Source organism: Eptatretus burgeri, chromosome 17 (assembly GCF_056783735.1).
Source record: "Eptatretus burgeri isolate ZD-2024b chromosome 17, Ebu_testis_v1, whole genome shotgun sequence".
Lineage (NCBI taxonomy): Eukaryota > Metazoa > Chordata > Myxini > Myxiniformes > Myxinidae > Eptatretus > Eptatretus burgeri.
In genome coordinates, this window is record NC_140977.1 from 9,875,262 (window position 1) to 9,898,576 (window position 23,315).

General features: G+C 48.8%; 1 protein-coding gene across 4 annotated transcripts in view; it reads right to left on the reverse strand.

Moving 5' to 3' along the window:
- The window catches only part of LOC147009270 (uncharacterized), an 85,640-nt gene that overhangs the window by 8,002 nt on the left and 54,323 nt on the right, over positions 1-23,315 (reverse strand). For all 4 annotated transcript variants that reach the window (XM_085862051.1, XM_085862050.1, XM_085862053.1 and 1 more), the window contains exons 4-5: positions 7,727-7,789; positions 3,397-3,540 (exon numbers count right to left, since the gene is read on the reverse strand). In XM_085862051.1, coding sequence (XP_085718177.1) covers positions 3,397-3,540; positions 7,727-7,789 — 207 coding nt within the window. The remainder of the gene's footprint in view (positions 1-3,396; positions 3,541-7,726; positions 7,790-23,315) is intronic.

Genomic DNA, 23,315 nt, shown 5'->3' on the forward strand with positions numbered 1-23,315 from the left:
CAAAAGCAAACTCAACAGATTTTGATTCCTGGATATGTCCTCAGTGACAGAAAAAAGTCCTAAGGGATCCTCCGGGGGGAAAGTCCTGAAATCATGGAAATCCAATATGTCCGCCACCGGCTTTGGGGAAAATGAGAAAATTGTAAAGATTGATATTTTAATATGTAAATATATGTTTTTCTGCATTCTAATTGTTTCTAGTTATGGTCAGTATATTGACATACAAGAATAATTGTAAAAAAGTGAAATGTATTGAGGGTAAAATAAAAAAATTATAGCTTTTTTGTCCAAAAATGTCAATTTTTTGTTCTGAAAAAAAAATTGACATTTTTGGACAAAAAAGCAATAATTTTTTATTTTACCCTCAATACATTTCACTTTTTTACAATTATTCTTGTATATCAATATACTGACCATAACTAGAAACAATTAGAATGCAGAAAAACATATATTTACATATTAAAATATCAATCTTTACAATTTTCTCATTTTCCCCGAAGCCAGGTGGCGGCCAGATTGGATTTCCATGATTTCAAGACTTTCTCCCCGGAGGATCCCTTCGGACTTTTTTTTTCTGTCACTGAGGACATATCCAGGAATCAAAATCTGTTGAGTTTGCTTTTGTTGCAATTTATGGGAGGTCATCCGACATTTTGACTGTACTATATTTCTGTCCTTTCCTCGAGGGAAAGAGTCCAGATAGGATTCAAAATAGAAGAATTTTGGAACTGGCCAAATGAATCAGTTATTGAGCACACACAAACTGCCTCCGTAAAGGTTGTTCCATCTTTCTGGACAGTGCATCACAATCACATGCTTCTCTGACCAATATCACCATCTCCTTGATTGCCATGGCGGTTAACATACTTCAATCAACATTCTATTGAATCCATTCATTGATCTACTCCTCCATCTGCTGTGACATCCCTCATCCTTCAGATAGATAGGCAGCATCCTCTTACCTCTTTTCAGACCCTGACAAAATCACAAGCTGGTCAAACACTTGGAATATGTCTTTCAATCCTCCCATCTACTTTCTTAACAATCCGTTTGAGGAAGTTCAGTCACTCAAACTGCTGGTTCTGACTATCAGCCATGATCTTTCCTCCAAAGTCCCCAAAGCCTGTTTCTGAGTGGGCATTCGTCATCATTCGAGGTCCTTCCTCCTATCCACTTTCAAGACCTTCATCCGCAGCTTGATGAAGCACTGCTCTTCCCTCTGGGCTGGCTTCTCTGACTCACACCTTGCTCAGCTTGATGCTGTGGAAACCAAGGTTATTGAAATCTCATGCATTGAACCTGAGTCTATGGGCTTATGACTTTGGCGTCGCAGACAGGTATGTGCTCGCTCTGTCTTCCACCCTATGTGCTTCCCATGCTTCATCCGCATCACATTTTTGGAGGGTGCAAACCACCTAAGTCCTGAATTACTGCTCATTACCACTCATTCGATTCTCTTTTTTTTCCTACACATGGAATGAACTTCCACATTCTTTTCAATCGCATGATCCCATCCAGGTCTTTAAGATGGCTGTTCACTACCATCTCAGATCATGCACCATCCAAAATATGATATTTTCTTCCCCGATTCAACCCTTAAACCCCCAAGGCCACCTTTTCCAAATTTTCAATTTTTACTTCCTGAGGATCTGCTTTGGTATCCATCTTATCCACCTTGTGCATCCTCTCCTATCAGTATTTCCTTCATACTTCCCATTTTTGTTAAAGTCTCCCTCTATTTTAATCCAGAAACCCAGCTGTTTGGGTTTTCCCCTCATCATACTTTTGCTCTGTTACGTCCCGATCCATTCAGTGTCCCAGCTCTTCCACGAGTCTCGACTTTGTATACAAAACAAACAAACAAGACGTCATGCAGAGATACTTGGGAAATCCCTAAAACAAATTTGACCTTAAAACTAATCGGTGGTTGAATTCAATGACGGAATGTGTAAATCCTCTTCAAATTTCAAGTCAATCCGATGAAAATTGAGGATGTTAGAAATCACACCTTTACGTTGTTGACCTGAAAAATAATTGGTGGTTGAATTCAGTGAGTTGATATGAAAATCCTGTTCAAATTTCAAGTCAATAGGATAAAAATGGAGGATTTTAGAAATTGTACCCAAGTTGTTGAACTTACGTCTACCATCGAACGAGCGTCCGCCTGCCAGCCTTCCAAGGTCGGCAAAATTAGTGCCAGCCTACTGGTATCCTGTGTCGGAGTAGCGACCCATCCAGGATTGTGCCCAATAGCCAAGGAGACTGCTTAGGCAGCCCAAACGCTCTGCACAGAGTATGGTCCCAATGGATGGATTTTCACTTTTGACCCTACAAAGGATCTTAAATGTTGTAGGAAAGGGTCTAGCCTGAATGCATTGCATGAAAAGAACCAGGAGATCGTAGACGTATTCAAGATTGACGCGCAACTCCTCTCGAAAGGAAATAATCCAAAGTTGGTGCAGACGATTGTAACACTGTGGAGCGAAATCGCCGGATTTTGATGGGGAAGATACGAGATGGTGGTGAAGAGCTGTTTTAATGACCTGGAGGGAAGAGTGGGATGAAGAGAGTGTGGGAGATTGTTACAGAGGTTGGAAAAAAGAGGAATGAAAGAGTGAAGGTGAACAGCGATTCTTTATTTTGGCAGTTTCACCAAAAGGGGGTTGCTGGCAGACCTTGAACACCCTGCAGAAATATTAGGGGGACAGAGCACAGACAGAATAGGGAGGGTTGGGAGGCAAGGCCCAGAGAAGTCTGTGGAAGACAGAAAGACTACCAACCTGCCTCCGGTGAGTGAGAGACCCAAAGACTCAGCTTCATCGTGGGAGATACCAATGATCCTAAAAGCCTTGGTTTCCACAGCATGAAGCCGAGAAAGGTGTGAGGCAGGAGCAGCAGCCCTGAGGAGAGAGTAGCTCTCCATCAGACTGTGGATGAAAGCTGTGTATGTGGCGAAGAGCTCAGGTGTGCCAAGGAAGGACTTTGCATGACAGAGGATACGCAGTCAGTGACTAGCTTTCGAGGCCGGCTTGAAAATGTGGCTTTCCCAGGCAAGATCATGGAAGATAGTGAGACATAAAAGCTTGAGAGACACAACTTCTTCAAGAGGATTGTTGAGAAAGTAGATGGGGTGCTTGCCAGATGGTGTTCTCAGAGAGACACAGTGAGAGTGTGATGTTGATGCAACAATCTTGAATATGTATTTTATGTGCAACATATTATATTTAAAGTGAAACAGGTATCCCTGTCTCATTCACAAAAACAAGCCATTTCAGTGAAAAAAAAATTAAATGGACCTGTAATTCTTCAGTGTTTGGAACAAAATTATTTCATCATGAAAGAATGATTGAACCAAGTAAACACAATGTGTTGTTATTTATAGAGAGCTTGGCTTACCTTTGAGCAGCTTCGCAGCTTCGCTTGGCTCCATGTGTGGAGAATCACACGGTTCCTGCTTTACATGATCATTGGTCAAAGCATCCTGGGTAGTCTGAAGAAGGTCGCTTTGCAAAGTTTCTGACTTTACTACTTCAGCTTCACCTGCAAACAACAATTCATTGCAATAAAGGAAGGGATAAACAAACAACTCTTAGCCAGCGTTCTAAGTCATCTCAAATTCCCAAACTCATTTTCTCACTCAACTGGAGAGGTAAACAACAGAGGGGGGTCAATGGAAAACAAACAAACAAACAAAAAAACCCTCATGAATCTGAAAGGGCAATGTGGTCTGAAAATAGAGGAAGTGCATGATGAAATGACAATATGGTGTTCTCAATGATGTGGAGTAGCTGGATGCATTCCATTGACTTGTAAAATGGATTCTGTGAACTCCTCATTAGCGACCTGGGATTACCATCTCCGCGTCACTCCACACATGCACTTTTGCTAAAAATCAAATTCTCAAACATTTGCCACCGCCTGCTTAAACCGCCTGGTCACTTTTGATAATCACCTTTTTCCTCCTCCTCCTCCTCCTCCTCCTCCTCCTCCTCCACCTGCAGGTGCTACCACCCTCACACCCACTCCATAGCTAGACTTATTCTCCGAGTCTAATCTTGCATTATAGTCACTGTCATGAGATTTCACAACACAGTTTGGCAAAAAGGAGGGGAAAAATACTTTTCCCACCTTTTTGCTTTGTTCATGGAAACTCAGCATTTAAATTTTCATTACCCTCCATTCCTCTTGTACATATTTTACTTACCTTATAATTTATCATTATATTGTTTTAGAGAAGATTTTTGAAGGTTAAAAAAAAAAAATCAAACAAAAAAAAAAACAAGATGGCCGTCGAACCACATGACCGACGGTCATTTTTTTTTCTTTTCTGTGGACCAATTTATCCCTAGATGACCCCCAACAATTTGCACACAGATCGGGTGGAGTGTTCTACGTAGGCAATCATAATGAAGGCACCTATGACAATAATAATAAAATGAAAATAACATTGAAAAAAAAATCACTTATTTCCCATGAGTACTTGCTCTGTGCCAAGTTTCAATTTTTTCCTTGGTGCGGTTTCAGAGATGCAGAGGCCCAACGTTTTTCCAACATGGCTGCCACACCACATGACCTATGACATCATAATCCTTCACTGTAATTCATGGACTGGTGTTTGTATGTTTGTTTGTTTGTTCGTTGCGCGACTACTCCTACAGTTCTGGGCAGATAGCATCACTTCCATTTTTGGTTTTTGAGGCGACGGTTGGTTCTCTCAGGGGTCTCTGCCGACTTTCTCAAAGATAAGTTTCCAGTCGTTGTGTGTCGCATTTTGACTGTATATTTTGTTGCCTTTGTTTATTGTGTGTTCCTAGTTTGGTTTTGTTTCAAAATGTGCTATTTGGTGAATTTTCGTCGGTCTTGTCATGTCGGGTTTCCCCGAGGCCTACCCGTCTTCCAGTCTATGTGAACTATCGGGTTTATTTGTATTTTCTCCTTTTTACTCTCAGTTCTTATTTTCTCCACTTTTCCTTTCACACACATTCTGCCCCTCCCAACTATACCCTCTATCTCATCTATCTATAATTCCAGCAATGTGTGTGTGTGTGTGTGTGTGTGTGTGTGTGTGTGTGTGTGTGTGTGTGTGTGTGTGTGTGTGTGTGTGTGTGTGTGTGTGTGTGTGTGTGTGTGTGTGTGTGTGTGTGTCTGCGACCGCTGTTTCTCAACAACCACTGGTCCGATCTCATTGAAACTTGCCAGGTATATTGCTGGGGCCCTGAGTATGTGCCTTTTCAAGGTTTGATATTAATCGGACAGGTGGTTCCCAAGTTATGGCCATTTATTTACCAAACCACTGACAGGACATGGGGCTATGACATCACAAATAACATCACAATTCTTTTTTTTTCTTTTTTTTTGCACGTACGGCCACGCACGTACGGGCAAGCACGTACGGGCACGCGAGAGCGAAGGAACGGCCTGTGTGGTTGTTGTTTTTGGCATGCGGTTTGAAAGTTTTATTTTATTATTATTATTTTTTGCACGTACGGCCATGCTCGTACGGGCCCGCACTCGTGTCTTAAAATGTAAAAAAAAATACAACTAAAAACTTTTCCATCCTTACCTTATTCTGCATGTTGCGACGCAACTTCCTGTACCAACTCTTCTTCCCCCTCCTTCTGCCAACCTACCATCTTCCTTCCATTTTAGCTGACCCTCATTGACCTTCACAAATTTTTTCTTCAACCTTTCCTTTACCTAATCTTTAAAAATAATAATAATCTATCTATAATTCCAGCAATATATATGTGTGTGTGTGTGTGTGTGTGTGTGTGTGTGTGTGTGTGTGTGTGTGTGTGTGTGTGTGTGTGTGTGTGTGTGTGTGTGTGTGTGTGTGTGTGTGTGTGTCTGTGACCGCTGTTTCTCGACAACCACTGGTCCGATCTAATTGAAACTTGCCAGGTATATTGCTGGAGACCTGACTATGTGCCTTTTCAAGGTTTCATATTAATCGGACAAGTGGTTCCCAAGTTATGGCCATTTATTTACCAAACCAATGACAGGACACGTTGCTGTGTAGGCGTGGCCGATGGGGAAAGAGCACGTTCCCCATTACGGGTTACAACGTACAGACTTCCGGATAGTGATGACTTACTGTATTATAATAATTTCTCGATTTCTTATGCGCATTTATAGAGAAACACAATGCCCCAATCCAGTCGTCGTTTACGAGAACGAAGGAACTGCCTGTGTGGTTGTTTGAAAGTTTTTTATTTTTTTTTTTTGCACGTACGGCCACGCACGTACCGGCACGCGAGAGCGAAGGAATGGCCTGTGTAGTTGTTGTTTCTGGCACGCGGTTTGAAAGTTTTTTTTTTGCACATATGGCCATGCACGTATGGCCACACAAGTACGGGCACGCAAGAGCGAAGGAATGGCCTGTGTGGTTGTTGTTTCTGGCACGCGGTTTGAAAGTTTTTTTTTTTTTTGCACGTTTGGCCACGCACGTACGACCACGAACGTGCGGGCACGTACGGGCACGTACTAGTACTGATAATTTGATATATCTTTTCATTTCTCACCTTACACCTCCCATAACCATGTGTTTCTCAAACCCCTCTTCCACATCCTGTAACTTTCTCCGACCTACCATCTTCCTTTTACTGTAGCCGATCCACATTCACCATACACCTTCACGATTTTTCTTTAACTGTTCCTTGACCGAATCTTCTCCAAAAATTTTTTTTAAAACAAAGCAAAACGGTCTCTTAAAATAAAAAATAAATAACACTGGTGGTGCATAGGCACAGAACGCTGACTTGATTGCTCAATGCCTTGGAAAAACAAGTCGGATTATGTAATGAAGACAAAACATTGCTTTCGCTGATGTGCATATATACAATACCCCTGGTGTTGGCTTAATGGTTAGGGTGGTGGACTTGGGATCTGAGGATCCTGAGTTCAAATCCCACTCAGCTGTCGAATTAATACCAGGTGGGGTTGACTTTGCCGGTCATCCTTCTGAGGTTGGCAAAATGAGTGCCAGCTTGCCGATATACTGTGTCGGAGTGGCGACCCTTCCAGGATTGTGTCCAATAGCCAAGGAGACTGCTTCGGCAGCACCAACGTTCTGCACAGAGTATGGTCCCATGGATGGATGGATGACATATACAATAAATCATGTTCCTATAACTTGGATCAATTCCAATTCCACTGGGCCATAAAGGAATCATCCTATAGGATGGAAGGCTTGAAGTCTGGCACCTACACCAACTGTGTGCCTCAGAACAGGATTTTGGTGTTTTTCACACTGAAGAGGAAAGTTACAGGGAACCCGTGGCGATTGTGAATATAACACTTCTGTTTTCAGCAAATTTACCTCAAGTCTCACTGAGCGTATTATTTAAGTCTCGCTGAGCGTATTATTTAATTATATGGGGTTTTAAGAAATCGTTGTTTTATTCTAAAATTTTCTCTGATTTAACTCTAGATTTCGGCATAATTATTATTTAAGCCATGAGTTCCGTACATAAAAATATTGAATCAGATTTTGAGTATCAGCATTTAAGAAGCAAACACGATAATCTTGCAAGGAGCCAATCACATTGCACCCGGCCTCCTCACACAGCCAATCAGCGTAACAGCTAACAGACGAACAGACAGCCATCCTCAATCATATATAAATTATATATGCATGTGTGTGTGTGTGTGTATATATATATATATATGTACATGCACATGTATCTGTCTGTAACTGAAACAAGCAGAATGTTGATGTGGTTCAGACCTTTATGTTGAGACGTTGAATCATCCTCAAACTCAGATTCCACCTTCACTTTCACAATCAAATCTGAAAAGAAAAACATCCTTAAACAAGAGTAATTCGACTGCATGCAGTCGACAGGTATGCCTCCGCTCTCCCGCACAAACACTTGAGTATTGACATATTTGACCCTTGACCTTTATCATATCTGGCCCAAAATCTAATCAGTTAATTGCCCTGTCTAACTTTACCTTTGTACCAAGTTTGATGAAATTCTGTCCAATATTTCTTGAGTTATGGCGTAAACAGTAAAATTTCAGAGTTTGACCTTGACCTTTGACCTTTATCACATCTGGCCCAAAATCTAATCACTTAATTGCCCTGTTTTGCTTTACCTTTTTACCAAGTTTGATGAAATTCTACAATTTGCTTCTTGAGTTTTCGCGTAAACAAAAATCCAGACGGACGGACAACCCGGAAACACAATAGGCCATCAGCCGTAAGCTGTATCGTGCAGTTTCGTTCCACTCATTGGGGGGGGGGCAGACAAAACCTTGATAATATGATAGCATATATCCAAATACAGACGTATCCAAAAGTTCTCCACTCAAATAGCTGCAGTTATTGTGTATTTTCATCTTGAAAATCGATGCATTCCCCACATTCTCTCATTTGAATTTCTCCACTCGGATCACGTGTGGGCCACGTGACGCCTCGACAGCCAATAGATCGGCTGACATCGTATGCAAATTACGTCAGACTGTCACGTGACCAGCTAGGTTGTCCAAGGTGGAAGCTTCCTGCAGGGAGGAAATCACCGGCAGCTGATCAGTAATTTTTTATGAATATGGCGTGAGGACGCTTCCCCGTGTATTATTCACCAGGACAATGGAGCGAACGAAGAAGTCAAACGTTTTACGTCTGTAAGATGGGATAAATGGAGAGAAAGTGTCAACAAATGGCTCGTCTTGGACGGTCACGAACGACGTTTAGCCGAGAGTGCCGGCGCGGGAGGACTAACTTCGATCATGGGCCTATTGTACCCGAAGTGCCGGTGTAAAGATTTCAACCTACCCCCCTTTCAAGTTACCTCCCGGTAATCTGAAATTGATTTCAATCTGAAAGCTGCCGGCGATTTCCTCCCTGCAGGAAGCTGCCGTCTTGGACATCTTAGCTGGTCACTTGATAGTGACGTAATTTGCATCCGATGTCAGCCGATCTATTGGCTGTCGAGGCATCACGTGGCCCACACGTGATCCGAGTGGAGAAAATTCAAATGAGAGAACGTGGGGAATGCATCGATTTTCAAGATGAAAATACACAATAACTGCAGCTATTTGAGTGGAGAAATTTTGGATACATACTATCATATTGTTGTGGTTGACCAAATTCGCAAACCACCATTCAGGTCCCTTAGGTGAGATATCTCGGTAAGTATATGTGTAGCTTGGCCCAAACCCGTTGTCTAGAGGGAATAAATGTCATTCATGAGGGCTGCGACTCTTCAGGATAGCCGTTTTTCTTTTACTATCTTTATTTTGGACCAGCCGCCATTATTACCACCACCAACCACGTCTCAACAGCCATCACACAACAACCACCAACCACAACGCGGCCATCACAACAACCACCAACCACAACGCCGCTTCACCACAACCGCCACGACCTTTACCGTCACAACTCGCCACCATCGCATCACCGTCATCTCGCGCCACTCGTGGGCACCGATGCTGGACTCGTGCGGGGCGCGCACCGAGCAGCGTGTTCAAAAACATCACGGACTTTCCGCAGAAAAACGGATCAAAAACGACTCACGCCCACTTTTGTTCCGTCCAATCGGTGAGCGAGGGGCGATTTGGTCCTGCCTCCAGGGCGTTGGAGGGCGGTCGCTATATGCAAATTCATGGATCAAAAAGCATTCACGCCCACTTTTCCTCGGGCCAATGGGGAGCCAGTAAGAGAGGTGAAGGGTCGGAGGCAGAGGGTCAAGGGTAAAAGAGCGAAGCCACAGGGCTTATAAAAACGACTGCGTTCGTCAGAAGAGGGCAGTTCGCAGTTGGCAGTTCGCAGTTGGGAGTTCGCGGAGTCGGAGTGAAGAGGACGGAGCTGTGGAGAGGCGGCGGCGGCGAAGGCGGTTGAGGGGGTGCTCGCGTCGGATTCGGGGAACTGCGGAGGGAGAGGCCGGCGGCGCGACCGAGGTCGTGGTGGAGACGCTCGTCGCGGGACCCGAGATTTCATGAAATCCTCCTTTCCCCGAGCATCAGCAACCCCCTCCTGTTTCCCCCCCGCGCTGAGATAGTGCGACAAAGGGGGCCCCCTTCCCACCCCCTACCAGACACTGTCTGCGAGGCCCGCGGAGTTGAGGCACCACCGCCACTTCGCGTCTCATCATCAGACGGGTAGGCCCGACACGGTCTCGGCCCCAGGCCCGCCTACCCCCCTCATCCTGGAGGGTGGTTCTCTTTTCTTTTGCTTTGGGAATATGTGTTGTCGGCGCCGTCTGTGAAGTAAAATTGTATAAGTGTTGCCGAGTGCCCGGTAGTGGGATAGATCTGCATTGTTGCATTTGCTTTTTGTCTTCTTCTTTTACATGTGCTTTTGGTGGAATTGCATATGTGTGCTTTCCGTTCATCGCGAAATAAATGTGCTTACTGTTGAACTGTTTTCCCGCTTCGCTTCGTCATTTCTTTCATTGAATCCCCATCTTGCTTCACGTAAAGGGTTGGTCGTGGGCTAAGACGCCCGATAATTAATTGAACCGTCGAGGCCGACGAATAACACCGCTCGGTTATCCCGATAGTACGGAACGGGTCGCTTAAGTGGCCCGTGTCCGAAGTCGACCTGCGGCGAGGTGCGATCGCCCGGTCTACCCTCCGTGTGGGTACTTAGGTAGGTCGAATTTGGCGAGCAACCCTATCCCACGCGGGGGCCGATTGGCTCGATCGCGGTGACACCGAAAGGTCCACCCGTGACTGGTTCCCGGCGTTAGTCCGAGAGGGTCACGACTGGATTGTCCGTCCGGTGGGCGACGTGCCGCGATTCGAGTTACGTGGCCGTTCGCACGCCGGCGGGCGCGAATCCGCAACAATATTATCAAGGTTTTGTCTACCTCCCAGAGATGAGTGGAACGAAACTTGATTTTCAGGCACTTTCTGAGCCATGGCTGATGGCCTACAATGCCTCCGGCACCCTTGGTGCGGAGGCATTAAAAAATAAACAAACAGACAAAAGGATCAAAGCTTGGGTATTGTATCGAGAGGAACGTTTATCCATCTTTTATTAGCAATTTTTCCAGCTACACCATGCCTGGTGTTGGCTTAATTGTTTGGGTGGTGGGCTTTGGATCCTAGGGTCCTGAGTTCAAATCCCGCTCAGCCGTACAGCAGGTTAACATACCTGGGATTTTCATTTTACAGTAATACTTGATCAACTGAACAGTTACATGAACATTGGGAAAAATAACAAGTACCTGATTCACTGTGTCATAAAATTCAAGGTTTGTTGATCGATTGACGTCCTGCTGTCAAACTGGTGGAATCCAAACGTGAGTTTATAACAAAGATAAAATAAAGTAAAACACAAACCCGCCGGAATGGCAAGACACAGGACTGCACCCTGTTCTACTCTACAATATACTCCTCTACTCTGCATTACTCTACACGATACCACAAAGAAACACAAATGGTGACCGACTCTCCTCTCTCCTCAGCTCTGTGTTTTGACCTCTGTAATTCACGAACATTCCCAAAAGTTCCTCCCTCTCGGAAACCACCCCTTGATGCAAAGACGGTATTACATCTATAAAGAACTAGAAACTGCACAATACCACGAGATCGTTCAATGTCCCAAGCCCACCACCCTAACCATTAAGCCAACAACCAGGCATGAATCGTTATAAATTCCTATATTTTTGGTTGTTATTTCTGTTGATTTTTCGCCGTAGCTCCCAAGACGAAAACTGTTGCTTGTGGTAAAACAAGTGCAGAAAAGAGAGGAAAGTGACGTCCGTCACAGAAAAGTGTAGGTTTTGGATAAGCTGAGTTGAGGTAAGAGTGCTGCCTCGCTGGGTCGACATGACGTTAACGAGTCCTGTATCCACCAAATGAAGACATGTACACAACACACAAGGGGAAGTGAATGCTCTGGTTTTACAAGTGAGAGGGCGACTCCAGTTATCAGCGACAATACATGAATCGTGAGTTATCGGTGAGAGGGCTGAGTTCGGAACGTAACTCTCGTGAATCCAGGATCGTAACCTCCATGTAAAATAAGGGTTTCCTGCATCATAAGCAACTAATTCCACATCAAATTGCAAGAATAATTAGCAGGAATATCACACTGAAAAAAAACTAGAAGGGTACTTGCTAGAGTGCATACCTTCGCCACGAGAACATATCAGGCCCAATACATGTTTGAAATATCATGCTATACAGTACTATTGTTATGGGGCCGGGTCTCGGTGGCGAGCATGACCGCTAGATGGAGCAGTTGAGTCGGCTCCACCGAACACCCGGAATTTAGGTCGTACCTTTCAGTTAAATCCGAAAGGTCACGGGTCCCTTATCGGACCGAAGATCGCCAATTGGTCGACCACGTGGGATAGGGTCAATTGCCAATTTCAATATACCTAAATACCCACGTTGTCCAAACTACCGGGGAAATTCACCCTCGACAGGATGTGCGCGATCAGGGCCGTTACCGAGCCGGATCTGAGTTGTACCCCGAGCGGAGAGTACCAGAATCCTGCCGGGCCGATTGCACGATTACGGCAACAATGAGGCCTCCTAATTCCTGTTCGCAGCGCGGCAAACCAATGATAGAAAGGACAAGGACGAGCTGGGACATTCAACAAGAGGGGAATTTATTAACAATAGTCGGGGGACGAGGGGAGCACGTAAGGGAAGAGTTATCCGAATAAGCAAGGCAAATAATGTACAACAAAAAGCACTTAGCAATTCTACTTACAGACGGGGCCCACGGACACACACAGATACCCAGAAATGGACCCCCGTCGGGTCTTTATTGAAGGCTTCCAGCTCGAGGAAAGGTGAGCTGGAGACCAGAGCTCGCTTGGACCTGTCCGCCTTGTGCGGTCTTTGACGTTCTGGCTCGGTGGGACTCGAACCCGCAACAATGATGCCACTCCAAGTACCAGGGACGGAGGGTGAAGAACGGACGCCAACCAGCACGAGGGTGGACAAGGCAGCGAGCGCTAGCAGGCAAGGTGAGGCGATCCGAGACGATCCGGCCGGCAAACCCCAACTGCCCCCAGTAAGATCGCGCCGATCAATTATTCACTCCCCGTCCAGGGGGGAGGGGACTCCCTCTCGTAACCCACCCCCCCCTTACTGGACGGTTTTGGTGCGCGATCCGCTTGTTGCGCTTGTGATTGACTAAAACGAGCACCAAGTCCACTGATTGGACGGGGGGGGGGGGTGGCAGGCATTACGGCAGACCGCCCCTCAAACAGGAAGATGAGTAATATTGTCCTGTGTTGGCTCCCATTGGCCGAACGATGGCAACCTCACTCACATCTCTCTGGTCGAGAGAGACGCCAAGTCCTTCATTGAACTCCGCCCACTGCAAGCATTATGGCGTTAGGATATAGCGAGGCGAAGGTGTTGTTGGTGAAGTTGAAAATGGAAAAGAAAACCCTGACCATCAAAATAACTCCACAGCGCACGAACATTTAATCACCCATTAAACAAAGGGAATGGATTCTAACTATACACATATGCTTAACGAAAAATTGAGCTATGGGGAACTGTCTGTTGTGTGCTCATGGCTGCCAGATTTGTAACACTATATCCTTTTGGCCCTATCTCTCAATGGTGAAGAATCACTTTAAAAATTAAATAATTCTCGTATCCAGATCTGGATTCCAATCTTCACCAAAATCGAATCGCTTCATCCTGGCGACACACCCAACCTGCACACCAAGTTTCCACAACTTTTGTTTCCACAACACAACACAAGATCAGTCCACAACTTTTTGACATATCCTGTACACAAACAGACAGACAGAGGTGAAAACCTTCATCTTCGGTGGTGGAGGTAATGATGTATTTTATCCCATAATTTAACTCGTGGAGCCTGAAATATTCTTAAGTTAACGATACAAATGGAACACTGAGGACAGGGTGCCATAGAATAAGATATAAGAGTTTAGGGTGCCATCAATGAAAAAGGTTTAAAACCACGGGTTAACTTCATCGTTGGTGATACAAAAGGGTCACCACCACCACCACCACCACCACCACCACCATCATCACTGCTCTTACGTACTGACCAATCACACTGGAAATCCCATCGACAGAAGGTGTGTGTGTGTGTGTGTGTGTGTGTGTGTGTGTGTGTGTGTGTGTGTGTGTGTGTGTGTGTGTGTGTGTGTGTGTGTGTGTGTGTGTGTGTGTGTGTGTGTGTGTGTGTGTGTGTGTGTGTGTGTGTATATATATATATTCTTCTTCTTCTTTCAGCTGCTCCCGTTAGGGGTCGCCACAGCGGATCATCAGTATGATCCGCATAGTGATTTGGCACATGTTTTACGCTAAATGTCCTTCCTGACGCAACCCTGGTCGCCTCTTACGACACAGGGATATGGTACACCTATTTTAACCGGGGTATACACCGGCCCAGTACATTGGTACTCATTTTGCCGACCTCAGAAGGATGACAGGCTGAGTCAACCCCCTGGTGTATTAATTCAGTGGGCCAACGGGGCTTGAACTCAGGACCTTTTGGATCCCAAGCCGCTGCCCTAACCACTGCACCAACACCAGGCTTGTGTGTGTATATATATATATATATATATATATATATATATATATATATATATATATATATATATATATATATATATATATATATATATATATATATATATATATATATATATATATATATTGTTGTGGTTACCAAATTCGCAAACCACCATTCAGGTCCCTTAGGTGAGGTATCTCGGTAAGTGCATGTGTAGTTAGGCCCAAACCCGTTGTCTAGTGGGAATACATGTCATTTATGCGAGCTGCGACTCTTCAGGATAGCCGTTTTTCTTTTACTATCTTTATTTTGGACCAACCGCCATGATTACCACCACAACCACAACATCAACCACCAACCACGACGCCGCTTCACCACAACCGCCACGACCTTCACGTCACACCTCGCAACCGTAGCATCGCCACCGTTCTTGTCCCGCTGTGGGTACCGGTGTTGGACTCGTGCAGGGCGCACGTTGAACAGCGTGTACAAAATCACGGATTTTGTGCTTCAAAAACGGATCAAAAACGACACGCCCACTTTTTGCCGTCCAATCGGTGAGCGAGGGGCGATTTGGCCCCGCCTCCAGAACGATCGATATATGCAAATTTGTGGATCAAAAAGCCTTCACGCCCACTTTTTCTCGGGCCAATGGGGAGCGAGGTGAAAGGTCAAAGGGAGGGGGTCAAAGGCGAAGCTACGGGGGGGATAAAAGGACCGTGTTCGTCAGTCAGAAGAGTAAGAGTGTGGAAGTCTGGAGCCCGAAGCCTGCAGTAGCTGGAGAAGCTGAAGAGAGGCGAACGAGGAGAGCCCAAAGAAGAGTCCAGGGTGGAGAGTCCAGAGGCGGAGAGGCGGCAGCGGCGAAGGCAGACGAGGGGGTGCTCGCGACGGTGCCGGGAGCTGCACGCCCGAGGAAGGCCGGCAGCGCGACCTGGCCGAGGTGGAGACGCACACCAGGGATAATAAAGATCCTCTATACCCCGAGCATCAGCAACCCCCCTCCTGTTTCCCCCCGCGCTGAGATAGTGCGACCAAGGGGGCCCCGTTCCCACCCCCTACCAGACACCGTCCACGAGGCCCGCGGGTTGCGGCGCCATCGCCGCTCCGCGTCTCATCACCAGACGGGTAGGAGCGACCCGGTCTCGGCCTCAGGCCCGCCTCATTCTTGGGGGTATTCTTTTCCTTGGTTTTGGGTATGTGTTGTCGGCGCCGTCTGTGAAGTAGAATTGTATAAGTGTTGCCGTGTGCTCGGTAGTCGGTATTAGCTCTGCATTGTTTTCGCTTTTATATTTGCTTTTTGTGTAAATGGAATTGTGTTTTTTCTGTGTGCTTTTGGTGGAATTGAATGTGTGCTTCCCGTGTGCCGCGAATAAATGTGCTTTATTATTGAACTGTTCTCCCGCTTCGCTTCGTCTTTTCCTCTATTGAATCCCCATCTTGCTTCACGTAAAGGGTTGGTAGTGGGCTGAATACGCCCGATACTCAATCCGAACCGTCGAGGTCGACGATAACACCGCCGGTTATTCTGATAGTACGGAACGGGTCGCTTAAGGGCCCGTGTCCGAAGTCGACCTATGCGGCGAGGTGCGATCGCCCGGTCTACCCTCCGCGTGGGTACTTAGGTAGGTCGAATTTGGCGAGCAACCCTATCCCACGCGGGGGCTGATTGGCTCGATCGCGGTGAGACCGAAAGGTCCACCCGTGACTGGTTCCCGGCGTTAGTCCGAGAGGGTCACGACTGGATTGTCCGTCCGGTGGGCGACGTGCCGCGATTCGAGTTACGTGGCCGTCAGCACGCCGGCGGCGCGAAAACCGCAACACTGGTGTCAGGTCGTGCGATACAAATTCATCGCCTCCTGCGGCACTGGTATTGGAGAACAGGAAAACGGGCTCTTCTGTCTGCAATTAAATTCACGGGAATCGGACCAGGGGTGAGAGAAGCGACCCCCGATGCCCGCCAAGTTACGAGCGAGCAAATTAACCCTTCACGGGAAGCAAGATGGCGTCTCAAGGCGTGCGGGAGCCGGGGGTATTAGAAATGTATATGTGTAGTAATCTAGAATCCATGGTCTAGCATGGAATCCCCCGTGCAGGAAAATGTTGATTGTGCAGGAACACGGACTCGCCCAACTGAACCCAGGGCCCGAGGTGGGTGCGGCAGCGGCCGCGTGTGTATGACACCTCCCCCTCTCCACCAAAACCCTTCCCCAACCCTTGCCGAAACGGCTCAGCTGAGTGCATCCAACATGGCCCAGCTACAGCCATGCTGGCGGCAATGAACAAGCAAATGAATGAAGTGAAAACGACGATGGATGCGAATACACAAAAGATGGATGCGAATACACAACAAATGAACAAAAAGATGGATACAAATACAAATGAAGTGAAAACGACGATGGATGCGAATACACAGCAAATGAGGGAAGAAATGAAAAAGTTCCGGGGTGAGACGCAGAACATGGGCCGATGCCTGCAGGCGGGCATGAAGGCCGTGACAAAGGAAATAATAGTTGAGACAAGGGAGGTAAAGGGGGAAGAGTTGGCAGAGACACGGGAGATAGAAAAAATAGAGGAAAGACTACACGAGGAAGACGGGGTAAGTGACGCGCACACACACACGGAGGTAGTGGAGGATAATGGGGGTGAGCTCGCGGAGCGTGCAGGGACCCAGTGCGAGCACCTGGATGGCCTCCTCCAGGAACGAGGGGAGGGAGTATGCCCCCTTGAGGCAAGTCACGACCAGGTGAGTTCGGTCGTGCTTTGCGAGGTTGAGGGGACGAGTGCTGTGGACAGGTGCACGGAGAGCTTGGGGGTGTAGAGGCCCCGGAGACCCTTGTGGGGACACAAATCCCCAGTGTGGTTGTCCCCGTGTGTGTGGTGCAAGGTGTGAGTGCGTCCCCGTGTGTGGAAGCGACCCCGTGTGTGAGTGGTGTGGTGGCGATGGTGCCAGAGTGCGTGCTTCCCAGCACGCCGGGTGTGGATGGGGCACCGTGTGTGAGTGAAACGGCCAGTATGAGTGAGGCACCACGTGTGAGTGGTGTGGTGGCGATGGTGCCGGAGTACGTGCTTCCCAGCACGCCGTGTGTGGATGAGGCACGGAGTGCGAGTGAGGCACCGCGGGTGTGTGCCCCCGTATGTGTGAGTGAGGCACGGAGTATGGATGAGACACCGCGGTTGAGTGCCCCCGCGTGTGTGGATGAGGCACCGTGTATGAGTGGCGCCGTGTGTGTGAGTGAGGCACCGCGTGTGGATGAGGTACCGCGGGTGAGTGCCCCCGCGTGTGTGGATGAGGCACGGAGTGCGAGTGAGGCACCGCGGGTGAGTGCCCCCGCACGCGTGAGTGAACGGCCGTGTGCAAGGTCGCTGTGTGCCAGGGAGACCGTGTGTGTGAGAGAGCGGTATGTGAGGGAGATGTCGGTTGGCATGCGGGAGCACGCAGCCGCATCTCCCGGTGTGAATGTAATGGTGTGGACTGTGTGCGTCGTAACACGCAGGTATGCGTGTGTGGAATGGAGACGGAGACGGCGACAGAGGAGAGAAAGCCGAGTAGCGGCTGTAGTTGTTTCAGGGACCGTGCCGGGTTCACCCAGCAGTGAGCACGCGGTCCGTGCTGTGCAACACACGAGACCACCACGTGCTCGCTTGCGAAAGTGAAGTCCCGGTCCGGAAACGCACGCGGTGGATTTGCCGATCCCGCGGACGGACAAAGTTTAGGCAGGTAAATGGATTTGGACCGGTCGGGTTCTCCACGCGATCGTGTGTGTTGAGCTCCAACGGGCAAAGCACATGTGTTCGCGTGGGGAACCCCTCGAGACGTAGGGCTTGTGTTTTTTTTTATGCGCACGGTGACGTCATGGCTGCACGTGGGGTTGGAATCCGGCAGGAGGGGTATCTCTGCCGGATGGTACCGTCCAAGGAGAGACGAGGTACACGTGCAGCTGCATGACGTCACGGGCAGGTGCAAAGTGCGCGAGTTGCCGCGCAGGTGCTGCGCATGAAAAAAAGAAAAAAGCAAGCCTCACTTTCGGGTGTACAGGATTCCTGGGCAAAGGGTGGAAGACCCCCTTGACCTGGGCACAGGATGGAAACTAGTTAGGGGGAAGGGTTAGCTTAGCTAGACCGACTCCATGGGGCAGGGGTAAGTCCTCATGGAGTCCGTGGAATGGATTAGTTAGAGGGATTGTAGCCAGATTTAGGTTGGGAAATAAAATGATTTATTTGAGAACAGTGACAGACAGTGAATGTGTAGAGGGGACGTAGTTTAGCTACGTAGTGTTAAAAGGAACGTGCTACTAGTTTAAGGGACGACGTGGGAGCACGAGTTAGTTAGGGGAGGTAGTTAGAAGAATGGCAGAGTTCAGCGGTGAGTGTGTTGAAGAGTTGGTGAGTTGTGAGGCATGTGCTTGGTGAGTGAGTGAGGCCAGCGTGGTCTGTGTGTATGGGAGCGAATGGGGAATGCATGGTGCGATGAGTGATTGGGGGAGGAGTGACTCCCGCCTCAAGGGACCCCGGGGTCAGTGTAGATTGAGTTAGCTGGGTTAGTCAAATTGAAAATGGAGGTCGTTGTTGTTGGTGGAAAGTAGGCTCGAGACCCATTTGGAGGGTGCAGGAGCCCTGTTGACGGGCTTGGGAGCGTGGCTGCGAAAGGTGAGTATCACTGAGTGGGTACCCCGGGCACCAGGCTAGTCGGCCGCGGTAGGGCCATGGGCCCATGGGGGGGGCCGGGATAGAGTAGTGGGCACGGGTGCGCCTGCTTGGTGCGGGGCCCGGGGCGCCATTAGCCGCGTGGGCAGTGTTGTGGGCACGGGTGACCCTCGGAAAGGGGCCCGGGAGGCCGGCCTGCTACGTGTGCGTTTCAGGAGGTGCCATGGGGGCACTCCTGGTGTTAGGGAGCTGGTAGGCTCGGAGGCAGTGTAGTGCCCGGGGTGCCATAGCGGGAGAATCGGCAGAGGGTCGTGCCTGCCAGAGAGAGCCACGTGTCCCAGCCAGAGACCGTGTGAGGGCACGGAGAGAAAATTGGGGGGTGAGGCCCGAAATTGTGAGGACACCAACACAGGCGACGGGAATCTGGGTTGTTAGAACCAATAGTTTAAGCGAGAGGCGCTTGTTGAAAGCCCCGGGGTAGTTTAACAGTTAAATGGTTAGGGTAGATTAGGAGATGTACCCCTCCGCACCATCCATCCCTCGCTGTCGTTGTGGGCCGCTGACCCACTTTGGTTATAGATCGCCGAACTCTGAGGAGGCCATTCTGAGGCTTCGTTGGGCCTCGGCACAGACGCCAGCTCTCCCTTGCTCCCTCCGTGAAGGGAACGTAGGGGTTGGGAGTAGGCTAGCTGACAGGATAGGTTAGCCGAACAAAGACGATAAAGGGGGTTAGGGGACGATTTATAGAGGGGAAGTAAACATAAAAGTAAAAATAAAAAAATAAGTTGGGGCTAAATTGGGGTTTGACAAATTAAGGGAGTGGGTATGTACAGTGACAGGCAAAGGCGATAGGTTGGGAGGGAGACAGGTAGGTAGGTCCGAGCCCGCCTTCCAAGTGGCCAGCACCACCGCACTCCCTCCACCAACCTTCATTGAACGGCAAAGGCTGGCCAACTTCATCGGCTGGCCGTGTTTTGCTTCAAGGCGGAGGCCGGCCAAGTTCATCGGCAGCTGTGTGCTGCAAGGCCTGTGCCGGCCAGTTCATCTGCTGGCTGTTTTTCTTCGAGGCCTGTGCCGGCCAGTTCGTCTGCCGGCTGTGTTTGCCTGCAGCGGCCTTCTTCTGCGGGCTGTGTTTGCCTGCTCACCTTTGCCATGCCATGCCCACTGCCCACGTTCACCAGCCCCGTTCAATTTTTGCTTTGCCCCCCCTGTTCATTTCCATGTGCGCCAGGATCCGCAAGGCAACAGTTTGCAAGCTGCAAGAACTGCCCTGTTGGCAGCTACAACACGGGCCTGCAGTGGCGGCCCGTGCACCGCGTTTGTGTCCATCCATCCATTCGTTGTGCTCATTGCGTGTGCCACTTGAGCTGGCACGGAGACTACGTTTGTGCAGCCCATGCACCGTTGTGGTTCACTGCGTTCAGTTCAAAAGGGAAGGCCTTGGACTGCGTGTGAGCAGCCAGCCACGTTCCCTGTCACCTGCATTGTTTTGAGCCAGAGACTGCATGCGGGCAGCCTGGCTCCCTGCTAACTGCTTTTCTTTTGCAGAGTTCAGTGATCCTGGGCCATGGTTTAGTGTAAAATTTGTAAGTTAAGGTTGGTGATGTACTGTAAATATGAGTGCGCCCCCGGCATGTTTGTCTTAGCGCCGGCAATTTTATTTAAGTCGTCCGTGTGAGTGAGTTTGTTTAGATAGTTACGCAGCCCTCAGGTTATTTATTTTGGGGACACGAATACCATGAATGTCGCACTCAGGGATCCGTAGGTAAAATGTACTAGGGGAAAACTACACATGATGGCACACGAAAATTTGACGACTCGGGACGAGTCTGTAAAAAAGGGAGGGGGTAGTGTTGTGGTTACCAAATTCGCAAACCACCATTCAGGTCCCTTCTGTGAGGAATCTCGGTATGTGGATGTGTAGTTAGGCCCAAACCCGTTGTCTAGTGGGAATACATGTCATTTATGCGAGCTGCGACTCTTCAGGATAGCCGTTTTTCTTTTACTATCTTTATTTTGGACCAACCGCCATGATTACCACCACAACCACAACATCAACCACCAACCACGACGCCGCTTCACCACAACCGCCACGACCTTCACGTCACACCTCGCAACCGTAGCATCGCCACCGTTCTTGCCCCCCTGTGGGTACCGGGTGTTGACTCGTGCAGGGCGCACGTTGAACAGCGTGTACAAAATCACGGATTTTGTGCTTCAAAAACGGATCAAAAACGACACACGCCCACTTTTTGCCGTCCAATCGGTGAGCGAGGGGCGATTTGGCCCCGCCTCCAGAACGATCGATATATGCAAATTTGTGGATCAAAAAGCCTTCCGCCCACTTTTTCTCGGGCCAATGGGGAGCGAGGTGAAAGGTCAAAGGGAGGGGGTCAAAGGCGAAGCTACGGGGGGATAAAAGGACCGTGTTCGTCAGTCAGAAGAGTAAGAGTGTGGAAGTCTGGAGCCCGGCCTCCGGCAGTAGCTGGAGAAGCTGAAGAGAGTCGAACGAGGAGAGCCCAAAGAAGAGTCCAGGGTGGAGAGTCCAGAGGCGGAGAGGCGGCAGCGGCGAAGGCAGACGAGGGGGTGCTCGCGACGGTGCCGGGAGCTGCACGCCCGAGGAAGGCCGGCAGCGCGACCTGGCCGAGGTGGAGACGCACACCAGGGATAATAAAGATCCTCTATACCCCGAGCATCAGCAGCCCCCTCCTGTTTCCCCCGTGCTGAGATAGTGCGACCAAGGGGGCCCTGCCTCCCACCCCCTACCAGACACCGTCCACGAGGCCCGCGGGTTGCGGCGCCATCGCCGCTCTGCGTCTCATCACCAGACGGGTAGGCGCGACCCGGTCTCGGCCTCAGGCCCGCCTCATTCTTGGGGGTATTCTTTTCCTTGGTTTTGGGTATGTGTTGTCGGCGCCGTCTGTGAAGTAGAATTGTATAAGTGTTGCCGTGTGCTCGGTAGTCGGTATTAGCTCTGCATTGTTTTCGCTTTTATATTTGCTTTTTGTGTAAATGGAATTTTTTTTTTCTGTGTGCTTTTGGTGGAATTGAATGTGTGCTTCCCGTGTGCCGCGAATAAATGTGCTTTATTATTGAACTGTTCTCCCGCTTCGCTTCGTCTTTTCCTCTATTGAATCCCCATCTTGCTTCACGTAAAGGGTTGGTAGTGGGCTGAATACGCCCGATAATTAATCGAACCGTCGAGGTCGACGATAACACCGCTCGGTTATTCTGATAGTACGGAACGGGTCGCTATGGCCCGTGTCCGAAGTCGACCTGCGGCGAGGTGCGACGCCCGGTCTACCCTCCGCGTGGGTACTTAGGTAGGTCGACTTGGCGAGCAACCCTATCCCACGCGGGGCTGATTGGCTCGATCGCGGTGAGACCGAAAGGTCCACCCGTGACTGGTTCCCGGCGTTAGTCCGAGAGGGTCACGACTGATTGTCCGTCCGTGGCGACGTGCCGCGATTCGAGTTACGTGGCCGTCAGCACGCCGGCGGGCGCGAAATCCGCAACAATATATATATATATATATATATATATATATATATATATATATATATATATATATATATATATATATATATATTGTTGTGGTTGACTAAATTCGCAAACCACCATTCAGGTCCCTTAGGTGAGATATCTCTGTAAGTATATGTGTAGTTAGGCCCAAACCCGTTGTTTCGAGGGAATAAATGTCATTCATTCGGGCTGCGACCCCTCTAGATAGCCGTTTTTCTTTTACTATCTTTATTTTGGACCAGACGCCATTACTACCATCACAACCACCACCAACCACGTCTCAACAGCCATCACACAACAACCACCAACCGCAACGCCGCTTCACAACAAAGGCCACGACCCTTGCCGTCACATCTCGCTCTCGCAACCATCGCATCACCGTCATTCCCGCGCCGCTTGTGGGCACCGATACTGGACTCGTGCAGGGCGCGCACCGAGCAGCGGGTGCAGAAACACCAGCCTTTCCGAAGAAATCGGATCAAAAACGACTCACGCCCACTTCTGTTCCGTCCTATCAGCGAGCATGGGGCGATTTGGCCCCGCCTCCAGGTGCGTCGGAGTAATATCGCTATATGCAGATTCATGGATCAAAAAGCATTCACGCCCACTTTTCCTCTGTCCAATGGGGAGCCAGCCAGAGGTAAAGGGTCGAAGGTGAAGGAGCGAAGCCACGGGGGCTATAAAGGGC